Below are 16630 nucleotides of genomic sequence, written 5' to 3' on the forward strand. Positions count from 1 at the left end.
GAGACGGACATTCACAGAGCCTGACCGGACTTACCATCCCGCTAACGCCCCGGTCATCCACGTTATCCTAGCTCTGCGGCTCACATGTGCGTGTCGATGTCGGGTGTACCGGAGTCACAACGGGCCGAGTCGTGCGCTAACATCACCTGGCTCGGATACTGACCAAGAGCTGTTCGTATAAATTCGTTCTTGTGGGGAGGCATGACAGCAGCAGGCGTCACGTGAACATCCAGCGGCGGCTCGGCAGCAACGCAGCGCGCGCACCCTTTCAAGGACCCCCTTCCCATGTGCATTTATATGCTGTTTTGCCCCTTATCATTTTCCGATGTTTTTGGACACACAGTTTTATCTCTCAGACTAATGACAACCAACAGCCACATATGTATGTGGCATGTCAGCTGACGTCAAATATAGATCATATGCATCTTCATGCCCTGCCAATAACCGTGGTGCGACCATTCAGGTGACCAATGACTTCTTTCAAGCCACCAATGCTCTGAGGGCTTTTCCTTTAGACCTTCCATTTAAGAGACCCCAAAAATTAAACGATTAGAGAAGTCAGATAAAGGGAGTTAGCCGGACAAGGGTTGTCCGGCTTTCAGGCGATGATGCGCTTTTCAAAGTGGTCTTCAAGCTCTCAGAGTCTCTCTCGACATAACGCTTTTGATAGTTGCACTTTCCGGTACGTGGTTGCTTTGCCCCCCCCCCCCCCCCCCCCCTGTTGACCGTTACCAGACGTTGGATGCAAGGACCATGCCGGCGATCTATGGAGACTGCAACGCTGATCATCGGTGTTGGTTCTCCTGGACTGCACGTGCATGTGCTTAAAACCATTTAATGCCATGAAATCGAAAGACTGTTAATATTTTGCATTACCAATTGTAACATTTGCCAATGAATTGTACACATGTCATCGCCGACAACACGGTTAGTACTGGCTACTACAAATATGGTTACCTACGTATTAATGTAGTTAGCTCTGGCACTTGACAGCTGCAGACCGCCATCTGTCGGCTTTTTTGCAGCTTTTTTACATTGTATGCTATGTTACTAATGGTCTGGGTGGTAAGTTCCATGTGCAATATGGTACCTGGCGCTGAGGCTTGAGAGAGCTGGTTGGTAACAGGCTGCAGAAATAATATTGTTTGCTGCACTGCACTTGCTACGTTCAAACCACTAACTTGCTACTAGTCTACACTACATGGACCCATTTTCCATACTGTGATATATATATATATATATATATATATATATATATATATATATATCTATATCTATCTATATCTATATCTATATCTATACCTATATCTATCTATATATATACATATATATATATATATATATATATATATCTCTCTCTCTCTCTCTCTCTCTCTCTCTCTCTCTCTCTCTCTCTCTCTCTCCCTCTCTCTCTCTCTCTCTCTCTCTCTCTCTCTCTCTCTCTCTCTCTCTCTCTCTCTCTCTCTCTCTCTCTCTCTCTCTCTCTCTCTCTCTCTCTCTCTCTCTCTCTCTCTCTCTCTCTCTCTCTCTCTTTCTCTCTCTTATATCTGACACAAAACACAAGACCAAACTGTTGTCGAATATAATCATGAAATATAGCCCAAGGCAACGAACCAGAACTGAACTGGATCTTTGGTTTTGGAAGCCGCGTGAGTCATAAGCCAAAATATTCAACGCATGCAATGCATCTGAAATAAGTTGAATCAAAGAAATTGGAATGAACCCCAGTCATGAGTTGAATCTGGTCCTAAAATATTAAAGCCAGTCCTGAGCCAGCTCAAAAAAATTGAGTCGAACACGGGTATCGATGGTGATGGGAGCCTCGCTGTATATTCTGTGGGCACTAAGCTGTGAACTGTAAAGTAACCTCCATCTGCTGGTCGGCGTATCTCTGACCTGCCCGACCCGCCAGCTGGCTCGGCGTCCCGCGCCGCGGGTCACCCAGCTGGCCAATCAGCGTCTCCGTGCTTTGCCAGTACTTTTCGCCGATGGCGCTGGTACACTTCAACTTCATGATGCCGTCCCGGAAGAAGTTGTGCCGCACCTGTGAAGAAACGGGGCAATGGCATGCGTTACAAGATCCACTAAAAGGGAGTGTCCCACATTCGGTGCGCATTTGCGCAATAAAAGCTTCATGTTTGCATGCCTTTTTGTTTAAACGGGGTGTTTCCAGCTTTCGTAGCATTAATCACACAAATTTTGACAAATAAGTGTGTTGCAAACATTACAGAGCACACGTTGGAACAAGCAAGGCAAGTGAAATGAATTACTTCCACATTAGTTAGCACAGAGTCAAGTGAGATTTCTTCCGCAGAACAGGCTACTACAAACCGAAATTCTGAGCTATTCAGAAGAATTTCGAGAAAACTGATGTTACTAATAAAAGTGAACGAGTCTGATCTATCAAGCAGTAAGAGAGAGCTACACAAAAGGTGGCATCCTCCCTTGAAGTACATACAACGAGGTGCCGTTACATCACAAGGGAACACCATATCCTACAGCCATGCAAAGTCCTGTTGAACTGAGTTAGTCACCATTGAGAAAGTGTGAGCTTAGGCCACGAAAGGCCGCTTAGCTATACCTCTATTGGTCATATGCTATGTGCAAAGGGCAAGAATCTTCAACATTTGTCATGGTTTGGCATGGGTAGTCATGGCTTTGACACAATTGCGAAACACTGAACTTCTTCCTTGTAAGGGCTTAGTTCAACTTCTATTGGTCATAGATAGTGGGCAACTGGTGAGGATATTCCATATTTGCCATAGTTTCTATTTTCCCCCAAAAGTAAGCGAACCTGGTCGCAAGAAAAATTGTGGTATAGTTTCAAGAAAAGCGGGACGTTCACACATATGCTCCTGAATTTCTTATCCTTCTCCATTTGCAAGTTGAACACCCTGCTGTTACCTTTGAGGACAGCTCGGTACGGATCCTGTCTCCTGTCAGACATTGCTGCCACGTTCCACTCAGGAGCAAAGCGAATGTGGGATGTTTTACTCTCCATCTCGCGGAGGTTCGCATTTCGGCTACCCTCTGGATCAGCTCATCGGTACATTGAGTGCAAGGGTTTTCCCAGCGTGTACGGCTTGTGACCTTGCACTGATTGGATCGGGACACCGAATTTTTTACTATCGTCGCCTGCCTCGTGTGCCATGGTGTCGAAGGCTTCTGCTATAAAAGATGCTTTCAGCATTGACGCAAGAAGTTGCAGACAATGCTTGAATATTCTTCGGTGCGTCAATAAGCGCACCGGTCACTAGCAGACGTCGCCCCCCCCCCCCCCTCCTCTGCCCATCAGCGTGCGCTCATCTGAACAGTCGTGAGGAAGGCCTTCACGGTTACGGTTAATTGCAATAAAATCATGGATGAAATGAACGATCATGACAATAAGCGCAAGAAACAATCTCATCCCTTTTGTCATATAATTACAGGACCCATTGCTGCTAATAACTGTACCAACGGGAAACTGGTTTCATACTAAATCTGAACGGAAAGCAGGATAAACGGGAGGTGAAGTCTATCGTTTGTCATATTTTCTATCAGAATAGCTGGCAAACGTTAATCCAAAAGTGCTTTTGTGTTGTTATCATTTAACATTCGGTTAAATTTTAGTTCCTTGGGAGCATATTACAAAGAATTGTGAAGGCGAAATAACGAATAATACGTGACGATGAAACAAAGGCATTTCAGCAGGACAGCCGCGGATATTCCTGATGAATAACCGAAGCATTTTATTTACAGTTGTTCTGATAGTCCTGACGAACAATCGTGCGGGAAAGGAAAGGGTGCACCCAGACACCGAAAGACTCCGGCAATCATTCACGTGGTTACCGTGAAATGAAAGGCCTTATTTGGCGCACTATTCTTTCTTCAAAGAAGCAGGACACTTGCGCGTTACAAACGAAAGCCCAACCTTAATAAGGTCACTCCAGGGTTGTGTTGTTGCCGTGAACGAGAAGAAAAGCTGAGGCAATTTCACACCATATTTTCATTGCATGTAACTTCACGCCAACTTACGATGACAGATAGCTACAGGCTCTCCGGCGGATGCTGAGCGCCTCCAAACTCAGGAGGGCTTATTATGTCGCTCTCGTATTACATGTGTCTCGTATATGTGTACGTATCTATACATGTGTATAAATGAGGTGTCCCGTCGTAACTGACTGCGCCCAACGCAGCAGCCAATGAAAAGGAGCCCAGATGTCCGCTGTGACATTGAATTGGAGCGAGGATAAGTGATAGCTATGCGGGCATCGTGATACAAAAACATTCACTTTGGCGAGGCTTTGCATCAATGGCATTGTTTCATACTTCGTTTCTAATCTTCCTTCCGACATTTGCGTGCGTCACGCGAGTCAGTTTGTGTGCACACAATGAAACATGCACACAGGGTCAACTGTGCAGGCTACTGTGACGCATTTTTAAGGTAGTGCTTGGGCACTGAATGATTTCGAACGATGCCGGGAGTATAATGTCAGCCGTTTATGCAGTACATGGCATCTCAACAAACTTTCAGCATGCACAGTTCTTCGGATGCCTGCTGGAATCCATGCACGAGGGCGTGAGCCACATCAACAACCAATCCAAGCCATCACCAACGGCATTGATGACATCCCCACTGCTAGACAGAAGCCACTGGAAGCCTGGGAGCGTTTCGTGTTCTTGAAGAACTCGCAAGTTCGTTGACCTGTTTGCCGGACAGGACAGGACAGGACAAAAGTCCGCACTACGGGGCATAGTCTGCGGCCACGCGTCCGCAACGCTCGACCCGTTCTGGGAAATGAACCTGTCGATCCCCTCCATAGCAGGCCAGGTGAGGTTACAGGATTGCCTTGACCTTTTCAACAAAGAAGAGGTGCTTGACGGAGATGAAAAGCCTACCTGCTTCATTTGTCAGAAACATTGGGGGTGCTCCGAGGACTCCCTAATTCAAAGGTTCCCAAGCGCCATTGTAGTGCACCTGAAGCGGTTCTTTCTACAGCATAATCAAAACATACACTAGCTTAATACCACTCTTGACCTCTCCGCCAGTGGTCTGGCGCCATACTCTGCCGTACAGGAGGACTTTCATTACAACCTACACGGCGTAATCAACAATTCTGGCGGGTTGCACTCGGGCCACTAAACGGCCCAATGCTAGCACCTTTTTTGAGAGAGTGGTGTGGGTATCATGATTCTCAGGGTCCAGCACATCCATATGCGCCGCTCCAACAGCTGTGCGCCATCCTGACAGTGTTGTGAGGCATGCTGAGGGTGCTGTGAACCGTGTGGGGTGCCGACCCTCTAGCATTTGTACGCAATTTCGTCTTATCGGGTTCTATCTAGCTCTGAGGAAGATGCTGAAAAAGTAGAGCAACTGAATCCAAACCGGGAAGCTCAAAAGGAAACTCAGGTCAGAGGGAAACGACTTCGGCCAGGGTCTCCTCAATTGCCGGAGGGGGACAGGAGTCCTGAACAGTTAGATCTGCTCATGAACGGCGCAGAGAACACGTAGATTTCTGAGCGGTCGATACGACCCCTGGGCGTTCAAAGAGCCTCTGAGTAGTCTGAGGCCCACCAGTGTTCAGCAGGGACTTTATAAAGCCTGAGGGATACAGCCTGAGTTAGGCAGGGGGGAGGGTGGAGCGTCAATTCAACCCACCTAAAATTCTCAAAATTAACTAGACACCGAATTTTCGGGGAGGGTAGGCCTGCATGTGACGTCTACTGCGTCCAATTTGGAGATCCTTACGTCATGTCTTATGGTCCAACCATGTCAAACAAGGTCAAACTCCAGATCAGTGTCCGAAGTGTCCTAAGATCTTCTTACACGCCCATTCTTAACCGCATTACCTGTTCTCAGGGAAACAAAATTTAATTTCAATTCGGGTCAGTGACCTTGTTTAACCGTCGTAAGATCATAGTGACCAAAACTTCAAGATCGTTTTGATATTTTTTGTTTTAATAAACGTCCAGGATTCCTTGAGGCGGTATGTTTCCGAAAACAAATGGCTCATCAGGGTCATTTTAGACTAATGACCTGCTCTGATCTTTAAGACATCTGAATAACATATCTACTGACGCCACCACGACAAAGACATTCGAGATGAACATAAAGCAACCCCGTAAAGCAGGCACTAAGGGAAATGAGCATTTGGTTCTGACCTCCGTCATTCCTGATCCACGGGTGTATGGATTAAGTCGTAATCCTAAAGTCAATTGTGCTGTTGCCTCAAGATGTGTCGATTCGTCTGACGCTCCGTTATCGTATCAGGTTGAACGATTCCCTACGAGTTGCCTTCGCTAACAGAAATAGCCTGACTCGGGTCTGCCGAAGACCAGCGGTCTTACAAGCTACATCTGATCTGATATCACAACATTGGCTTCTCAACTGTCTACACTTTTAATGTTTGACGCCGATACGATACGCCGTTCGGTAAGTGTTTTGGACAAACCTCTGCGTGCGAAAACTGGCCCTTCACTCTGTCGCGTTTTGAACGACCAGTACACAACTTCACGGCTTGGGCAATCCGCAGATTGCGGGTCTATTCGCGAGCCGTCATGCACGGGACCGATTCAAATGTTTCCATCAAGACCTGGATTATGACCGGACCGGATTTTCCAATTTGCCCCTCACACATAGCACTATAAGATGACAGGTCATGACGGGGAATGGCGGGCGACACGCGCCTTACTCTCGTACCACGTTTTGATATTACGGTAGAATCAAATATTTGTATTTGAGGTGCGCGCGGCGCACAAGGCGCTACACAGCGTGATTAAAATTCATCGCCAGCTAACGAAGTAATTGTGGCACCTTTCTAAGCACGTTGAAAAATGAACTGAATGCAAAGTGATGCACCATTGCCAATGGTATTTTGACCAACGGAAGGTGATTGATCCAAAAGCGACTTTGACCGCTACAATGTGGTGGTACTTGTGAATTATTGGCCGAGATAATTATGAGGTCATTAACAATATGAGGAGCCTTGATATTTGTTGTATTTGTTGTTATAATTGTTGGCTTTGATATCCATACAAAATTGCTTTCCCAACAGGCAACAAGCTACGTCGAAAAGCTTAGCACCCGCTGGTTCATGACAACCTATTCAGTGTCTTTTTCAATAAAAAGGAACACACAACTAAAATTGAATAAACAAATACAATAAATCGGGCCCAATTTGGAGATCCATAGGGTCGAATGGACTAGATGACAAAGGTACGCAGGGCCATACCCCGAGTTCCCTCATATATCCCCAAGGTTATTGCCGAGTTGAGGTGTAGGTCCTGGCTCCATGACTAGCAGAAATCCTAAAACTTACCAGAAATCGTCCCATTCTGCAGGAAAATATGTTATCTTGAACGGAAATGGTACGCACTATATTTACGCCTACCAGGATTCATCACTCACTAACCCCATAAGGACAGGCCAACCCTGCATCCACCCTGACAAGGCTCCTCCTAAGGATACATGATGTGAATTCCAACTTCTCAATCCGTGACCCAGGGTGTTGTAAGTTCCTCTGGCCCGCCATTTCTCGTCTCCACCCCATGCTGTTGCTGTTGTTGTGTGCCGTACTCTTTTACACGGACTGCTTCTAAGCACTTCCGGCTAGGTTCATCGAAATAAATTACTGATGAATGTGATTCTCTCTGTGATGATCCTTTCTGATCCTCTCTGCCGATGTGATCTCTCTGTCAGGGCAGATTGGAAGCACACTCGGCAACAATCTTGTAGCTCTCATTTCACAACTGAAAATGCTTCCTTGAATGTGCTAGGTAAAAAAAACCGGTTTATGGAAATATTTATATTCAAACCAGCACGCAAAAAACAGCCTTTTCACGACGCTGTAGCGTTGGTGTCATATGATTTAGTCCCAGGATGACGTCAAAGCATCGCATACCCAGAATGCAGTGATGCGGAGGCTTGGCTGCGTCGGGCGGAGTTACCGCATGGCTCGCTGGAGGATGTCGACGTAGGGCGCTGGGTCCAGCGGCACCGTGCACGGTCAGTAGGTGAGGAATTTCCCTGAGAGCCGGAGCGTCGTACCGTTAACAGGCTCCGCAGACGTGGAACCCTGGTCCTCTTTAAAGCTGAACGCGCGTTCAACAGAACTGGTGGCGGGAGATCGGTCTAGCGAGTCGCCGCGTCCGCCGCCTGCAGAGCTGTCTTCAGCTGGCGTTGGAACTTCTCCACTATGCCGTAGCTCTCCGGGTCAGTCTCGCGGCCAGTGTTGACCTGTGCTCGCACTCCGAACCGCACCACCCAGCCTGCGACGGAGGCGCGGGCGATCGTGATCGCCGGGATGACCGCCACAGGAATGGCTTTCATCCAGCGCGTGGACCGGTCAACGCACGTAAGCAGGTACGTGTGACCGTCCGACGGGGGCAGTGGCCCGACAATGTCGATGTGGACGTCAACTCGAGTGTTCGGTGGTGCGAAGCCACGTGTCGGGGCCCGTGTGTGACGATGCACCTTGGCCCATTGGCATAAGGTGCACGTCTGTGCCCACTCCTTCAAGTATCGGCGCATAAACGGTCACACAAGGCGCTAGGAAACGAGGTCCCGCGTGCCACAAACTCTCAGGTATGCGAGTCCGTGCAGGAGCCGGAAAAAAGCCGCTGGAGGCTTCCTGACATCAGGGGGCGGGGCCTACCCGTAGGCTCATCCACCACAAGCTTGCGGCCACTTGTTAGCGGAAGGTCACGCAGGGCCAGTGGGTGCGATGAGGTGATGAAGGCTTGAAGGTCGCTATCCTGACTCTGAACGTCCGCCAGAGCATTCAGATTTGCCAGCGGGGGCTGTGGTGCCTGCACCATGGCGATCGTCCGTGAAAGCGCGCCAGCTACAGCGTTCTCCTGGCGCGGTGCGTGCCTGACGTCAGTGGAAAATTACCCGATGCAGTCGAGGTGCCGGATCTCCCTGGGCAGGTAACGGTCAGAGTTTGACCCGATCGCGGACACCAGGGGCTTGTGATCCGTGAAGATAGCAAACTTACGACCGTCGACGCTGCGCCGAAAGTTGCAAATCACCAAGTACAAGGCGAGGTGCTCTTGGCCGAAGGTGCTGTACCGAGTCTCCGTCGGCTTGAGGCTCTTCGAAAAGAACGACAGCGACTCCCATCGGCCAGCCACGAGCTGCCCGAGAACCGCTCCGACGCCAGTGTCCGAAGCGTCGACCTGCAGACTTAGGCGCGCACCCGGCGGCGTGTGCCCGAGTCAAGTAGCCTGTGCCATGTGTGCTTGACATGAAGAAACACTTGCTCCGCGTCGGCAGACCAGGCGGTGAGGCGGAAACTTTTTTAAGCCTTCTTGCTGAACAGATTGTTGAGTGGGGCTAGTAGCGCAGCGGCGTCGGGCACAAAGCGATGATCATATGCCACCATTCCAATGAAACGCCGGCGCTGGTTTTCCGTTTTTGGTTGCGGGAAATCCTGCACTGCAGATATCCTATCTGGAAGGGTGGTGATGCCGAGCCCAGTGACTTCATGGCCTGCTGAGCTGAACTTTTTTGGTCCCGAGCACACATTTTTTCTTTGACTACAAGCCCGAACTTGTCGACTCATTCAGAGACCATTTGAAGGTGTCCAAGATGATCGCGCTCCGACCTGATGGCGAGCAGAATGTCGTCCAAGTAGACGAATGCTCCTAACACTCCATGCAACACTTCATCCATGAATCGTTGGAAGGTTTGGCTGGCCTTACGGAGACCGAATGGCGAGCGAAGCATCTCGAAAAGTCCGAATGGCGTTGCATTGACAATCTTTGGAACATCCGACGGCTCCGCCGGGATCTAGCTGTATGCCCAGACCAGGCCCAACTTGAAAAAGACCTTGCAGTCGTAGACGTGACCGGCGAAGTCTTGCGGGTAGAGCTCCGGACATCGGTCCGGCACGGCGGCAGCGTTCAGCGCGCAATAGTCACCGCGTGGGTGTTGCTCTGTGGGAGTAGACTTCTGTACCAGGTGCAGAGGTCAGACCAAGCTGCTCTTGGACGGTCTCAAGACGCCGAGCTTGCGCAATTTCTTTAGTTTCTTTCGGGAGATCTCGAAACGATCCGGGGCAGAGCGCCGTGGTCGCGCAATACACGGCAGTCCAGTTGGGATATTGTGGTGCGTCACAGAGCGGCGCACCAGAGCTAGACTTGATGGGGGTCAGGTCACCGGCGGAAACTGTCGAAGCATCGAGTTATAGAGAGAAACGACAGGCACCTCACTGGAGGCGGCTCTCACCCCACTGAGTGGAAGGTGGCCGGGGTTCCGCAGGAACAAACCTGGCCTGATGCCTTCCGCAGGACCTAGGGGCCTATGTCAACCTCCAGTTAGTGATGTGCAAGGAAGTCTGGGCCTAGAATCGAAGTTACAACGTCAGCGTCGACGAACTCCCATTCAAAGTGAGCGTGCAGTACCCGCAGTACAGTAGCGCAGTAGAAGCGACCGTTGAACCTGTATCCGCCAGCAGTCTCCAAAGTCCTTGTCGGCACGCCTACGTAACTCTGGTACTTCGTATTGTGCCAAGAGTCATGACATGGTTTCTGAAAAAACAACATTTTACTGAGTTATAGATGCAATGAAAAAAACGTCCTGTATAGAAAACGAATGCCATCACACAGATTTATCCGCTCCGTTATCATGCAACCTTTGGCAATAGATACACTTCAAACTCATCTTTACAACTAGACAAATGAGCCAATCACTTCCATTCATCTATGCTTACCGACGGTATCGCCCTAATGCAGACTGGCCACGGACATCATGCTCGAAGTAGCCGCCATCGCCATCAAACACCGAATAAAGAGGAAGGCTGTGACTTGGTCCCCGCAACTTCATTTCGCACAGAAGTACCCCACTCTCGGCAATGAAGCAAGTACTGGCATCATACGAAGCTTTTTCGGGCTAAAGGAGCAACAAACTCCGACAATTCGACGTTATCGCACCTGGCAGTCACATATCTGCGCAAACTATGTCATTTGTGAAGAAAACCATCTTGGCAAACATTTAACGACCACAAATGCCACAACTTTGGCGAGAGTGAGCGAAAAATGATCACCTCCTGGCGATTCCAATGCTTCCAGAGCGATGCTCACTGCCAATCGGCAAGCCACTCGGCCAGGTTCGCGTGCCCTGCCCGAGGCCGAGTGCGCCCAGCCGGTGACACGCTTTCAGGGGTTGTATTGATGATGCAGAGGTCAACAGGAGTCGTAGTACTTTTCTGCTGTACACATTGGTAATAATAACAAATATTTTTCCCAATTTCCGCATATCTTTCATTAGCCCTGGAGGTGAAGAGCTTTGTGTGCAAAACTCAAAATAAAATGCAGCATAGTTCATGGTAGAGGTTTGAAAAGCAAACATTCATGCGTGACCATTATACGTCAGCAAAAATGGTGAGATCATCAATCATAATGCAGGAAAACATGTCAAATAGGGTGAAACCACCAAGCAAGCAACACCACCGATGCACTGCTGGTACCCACCTCAGCAAACTTTACCATTTCTGAACAAGAAGTCCTAAACATTATTGACTGCCTTAACACAACAAATGTACGGGTCCCAATGGAATACATGTTAAATTATTCAAACTTATTGCACTTCTCATCTTCAAACCATTAGCACGGTTGGTTAATAAATCTTTAGCGTCGGGAAATTTTCCACCCAGTTTACAGAAGCCGACATCAAACCAGTCTTTAAAAGCAAAGGCTCGCCATTGGACTATTCCGGCTATCGACCAATGAGCATCCTTTCGGCGCTCTCGAGTTTTCGAAAAAATAGTGTATAAAAATATATACGATCATTTCACCGAGTATTCTCTTCTCTCAGAGAAATAAATTCGGTACCATCAGAGCCACAACACTTGACAGGAGCTATTGTACTTGACACACAATCCATACAAATCGCTGGGCATAGGACGCGAGTTTGCGGGATTATATGTATATGTATATATATATATATATATATATATATATATATTGGCAGTTCTAAATAATTTGACGAGATATGGCATAAAGGTCTGTTGTATAAGTCCAAAAATGAGTTTGAAATCACAGGATGACTTTTAGACTGGCTTAAATGGTACTTGCAAGAAAAACGACCTGTGAAAACGTGACACTTTTTTGATGGCTCAAACCATAAACGATTAGCTCGTGAGCCAACTAACAATTCAGCTCGAATTTACCACAAGTCTTGTCGTCGTGGATAGACTTCAAACAAGTGCAACACAACTTAATCTTTCTTTTACACCAATGCTACTTGCAAAGTCCGCCCCGGTGGCTCAGTTGGTTAGAGCACCTGCCTTCCGATGCACCCACCCGTGGCGGGGTGGGTTCGAGTCGCTTTAGGGCGCCCGCTATTCGCGCTTGACAGGTATGGCCTGCGGCTGGTGGCAGCGGTCACGCTAAAGGTCAGTTGACGTCAGAGGGCAGGACGGACCGTGCCGAGCATTGCGGCACGTTAAGCTTTCGCCACCAAATTCTGCCGTTGACATGGAATTGCGCGATCGGATGGTAGGGGTCAGGGCTCACACAACAAGCACTGCTTGGTGTGAGCTCTGATCCCGGAAATCCATCCATTCAAAGGGTTCGAATCAAATATTTAAAAACGCAGGCTGCCTGCAGGGCTCCGCACTCGGACCTTTACAACTCGACGATCTCTCACGTTGGACACATAATTATATTCTGTTCTTCGCTGACGACACCTCTCTCTATGACTTACGCACGACCGAACGTTCACCCCAACACCACCTTGACGAAATACACAAAATGGCTGAGAATGGGCTATTACATCCAATACCACAAGCACGATCCAACGCAAATTCTCATATAAACGCGAGCATCGGTCCCCAACGCTTACATTCGGAGGCGACCCAATATCGGTCCACGACACACACACGACCACCCACCTTGACATGACATTCTCCGAAAATCTCCGTTCTCATCAACACGCTAAAGGGAGTGTTCCATCTTTATTTGCGCTTTTGAACTAAAATAGCCATCTTGGGGACCTTTTAATGCAGTTTAAGGCCATGCCCTCTCTAAGACCCAAAACCCTGCGGTTCCTGAGTTATACCCCCGCAAAAATGAAAAAAAGGTTCATAGGAAGGCGATTTCAAAGTCACTTGGCATTGATGTCATAGAAATATCATACGATCACCGTCATATTACGGATTCTTTTCTGCTTATGGTAAAAAACAGCATGGCCGCTGATACATTCGTAAGTCATGATGCGGCACATATGATACAATCCGCGGAAAGTGATTGGCTGTTGGTAAGATTGCGCTGCTGAATGCGCATCGCGAATGTAAGCGTGAGCACTTTCGAATTGTGCGGCACTCGTCGCCAACGTGCATTTCTCCTTGTTTCTAGGCCATAAACCAATGTTGTATAAAACAATGCCACTATCTGAAAAAAATACGGCACCGAAAGAAAGAACGGTACTCTCCCAAATGTTATAAAAAAGAAGACACGACGGCAGACCTGTCTTTTTTCTTCTGCTGGCATTTTTCCTTCTTCTACTGACATATTTTTACAGACAGCTCGGTTGACGGATTTGACACGGGAGCAAAGAACCTTGCACGGGTTTATGGGTTAGCGAGACGTCACAAAATTAGGGGGATGCGGCAGCAATTTTAGATATACATTTTACCTAATATCCAACACATATTGTACGACAAAGTTAAATCTTGAACAAAAAATTGTGTCCTGCAAATAAAACCTCACTGAGTTGCGATAACATGAGCCCTGTTGAGAGCATATTTTGGAGGGAGCTCACGGTATTATAACCGAAAACCTGTAACCCTGAGCTCGAAGTTTCGCAACATTCCATGCCGAGCTTGGAAGACATATTTGATGAAACTGGTCGATATGAAGACACTATGCAAACTGAATCTCAGCACGGTGTATCTACAGATGAGGTTGGACAACAGTCAGCAACTGGCTATATTAAACATCCCGGGGGGCTTCTAAAAATGACGCGCTTGCCTTATGTGATCTCAGCATCGCCTGTCATATTCCAAAACAGATGGAGAAGGTGCTGCTAGGCCTCCCTGGTGTAACCTACTTTTAGATGACGTTCTGGTAGCAGGACGTTAATGTACTCTCTCACAAATACACTCAACGGATACAGAAACTCTGGAGCGGCTGAATAAATCTCTGAAGAGACTGAATAAATAGAAGCTCTTCTTGAAGGGGAAGAAGTGTGAGTTCATGATGACGTCAGTCCATTATGTGGCAGTAGAGGTGAGCGGTGAAAGCGTCAGAGCAGTGAAGGAAAAGGTGGGCCCCGTGCTAAATGCACCAAGACCTCAGAACACTAGCCAGCTGGGAAGGTTTCTGGGAGCAGAAGCCTTCTGTGCCATACTTGTGACAGACATGTCCAAGGTGGCAGCTCCACTACATCGATTGCTGAAAAGGGGAAAAATGGCAATAAACGGCAGCCGAAGAAAGCAGCTTCCAGGCTCTGAAGGAGAGACTCGCTCAGTCTTACATGTTACCTCATTACGACGGACGAAAGCCGGTGAGATTGGTCACTGATGCAAGTCCGTATGGCCTGGGTACCGTTCTGATGCAAGTGGACCAAAATGGGAACGTGCGACCTGTGATATTTGGTTCACAAAGTCTCACTAAAGCTGACAAAAATTACGTTCAGCTACAACCGGAGAGACTGGCCATCATCTTCGGCGTCGCGAGCTTCAAGCAGTACTTCTGGGGCAGGAGATGCACTCTATGACTGTCACTTACTGCCCTGTTTGAACCAAAGACGCGGGCTACTGCGCTGGCGGCAGCCTGAACGTGAAGACGGGCGTGAACTCCGGCAGCCTAAGGTGCTGAATACAGAAAGACAGAGGAAATTTCGGTGGCGGGCTTCCTGTCACACCTCCCAGTTCAGAGGGAGGAGAAGCTAGCTGACATCCCAGAAGAGGCTTCAGTTTGTCTCCTGGAGCAGTTTGACGGAATGGAGCCGCTGACCTGTGAAAATGTAAGATGGACCGCCGCCCGTGATAAACGCTATCAAGAGTCGTTCAGAATCTCCACGGCGACTGGCCGGAGCGGGCACCGCCGGAGCTACAGCTGTTTATATAGAAGAAAAGCGGGCTGCCTCCCAGCTGTGGCTGTATACTGTGGGGGAAACAGAGTGCTCGTGCCCGAGCGCCGGTGGAAAGCAATCCTGAGTAAACTGCACGGCAGTCACCCAGGTGTTGACAAGAGAAGAGGTTAGCACGCATCTATGTGTGGTGGTCAAAGGTCGATGAAGACATATAACATGTGGTGAGCAGGTGCCCAGGGTGCCATGCCGGCCAGAGAGATCAGCAGTGTTTTCACACCTCTGGGAACGCATTCAACACCCGTGAAAGCGGATTCATCTGGATTTTGCTTGACCTTTCAGAGGCTGCTGCTATCTTGGAGTGGCGGACAGTCATTCCACGTGGTCAGATATCGTCACAATGAAGAACATCACCACAGAGGCGGTAATCGGTGAACTGTCAAAGATATTCGCAAGATAGGGAATTCCATTGCAAGTGGTGACGGACAACGGAGCTCAGCGGACGTCCAAAGAAATCGAAGAATTCATGATCAAGCTCGGAATCAAGCACATACGGATTGCACTATATCGTCCTCATTCCAACGGACTCGTTGAAATGAGGATGCAGGCAGTCAAGTAGAACCTAGAAGCGTGCCCCATGAGTAGACGACTGTCCGCTCGAGCCACAGCTGTCAACGTGTTTGAGGTATCGCAATACCCAGCACAGCACAACGGGAGAGGCAACGGCGGAAGTCATAATGGGAAGAGCCATGAGAACTACACTGGACCTACTGAAGCCAAGATCAGCCGAACATGTGCCGAATGCTGAAGCCAGGGGAAAATGCCAGCAAAAGATTTCCGGAGTACACGACTGGTGATCAAAGTACTGGTGCGTAACTACGCTGGTGAAGCAAAATGGAAGAAAGGTCGCATTATTGGCCGAACTTGACCCGTTTCCTACCAAAAAAGGTTGAAGGATTGACATGGTCATGTCATGCACAGGACAGATGCTGGCAAGAGGACGGAGTCAAGTCTGTCTGTGACGAGATCTGAAAACAGCCGAACGTCATAGGAAAACCGATGAGAAGGCGAGATGCAAATGTATGCCAGTCAGCGACGCGGTGGCGCATATCCCCATCAACTAGATGGAGAGGTTCCGATCCACAGAGAGAAGTGTCACAAGCGGCCAGGAGTGCCGGTTCAGTGGAAGGTGGCAAGCGAACAACACATGAAGTCAGGGGCAGGACGTCAACTGGTGAATCTCCAAACACACCGGAACGGAGTGAATACAGGGATGCAGCGACGAAGAAAGAACCATCAAGGGACAATGAAGAGCAAGCTCCCAACCGCCAGTCACCATCCGAATCAGCCAGGATGTTCACAAGGAGTGATCGGGAGGTGCGCAAGCCCACTCGGTTCCAAGCGGGCCAAACCTGACGGCCATGAGCTAGGACCACTTCATTCTCAGGAGGTGTGAGTTGTTATGTCGGCCATTGACTTTCAAGTGTTATTGGTCTTTGACCTCGTAGGAGGTACCCGTGTGTTAACCATCGTGCTGAGAGCGAGGTAAAGCAATTGTACGCGTTACCACAGAGAAATAGGTTGTAGTCCAAAATATAGTTTACTCGAATACGGGTG

The 16630-nt window shown here is 48.6% G+C and overlaps 1 protein-coding gene across 1 annotated transcript in view; it reads right to left on the reverse strand.

Annotated features, from left to right (window-relative positions):
• Positions 1-16630, reverse strand: part of LOC119098783 (uncharacterized) — a 112922-nt gene that overhangs the window by 21022 nt on the left and 75270 nt on the right. Inside the window, exon 5 of the mRNA XM_037221828.1 lies at positions 1897-2044. Within this exon, the coding sequence (XP_037077723.1) occupies positions 1897-2044 (148 nt within the window). The remainder of the gene's footprint in view (positions 1-1896; positions 2045-16630) is intronic.

This window comes from Pollicipes pollicipes, unplaced genomic scaffold (assembly GCF_011947565.3).
Source record: "Pollicipes pollicipes isolate AB1234 unplaced genomic scaffold, Ppol_2.1 Scaffold_2555;HRSCAF=2994_pilon_pilon_pilon, whole genome shotgun sequence".
Lineage (NCBI taxonomy): Eukaryota > Metazoa > Arthropoda > Thecostraca > Pollicipedomorpha > Pollicipedidae > Pollicipes > Pollicipes pollicipes.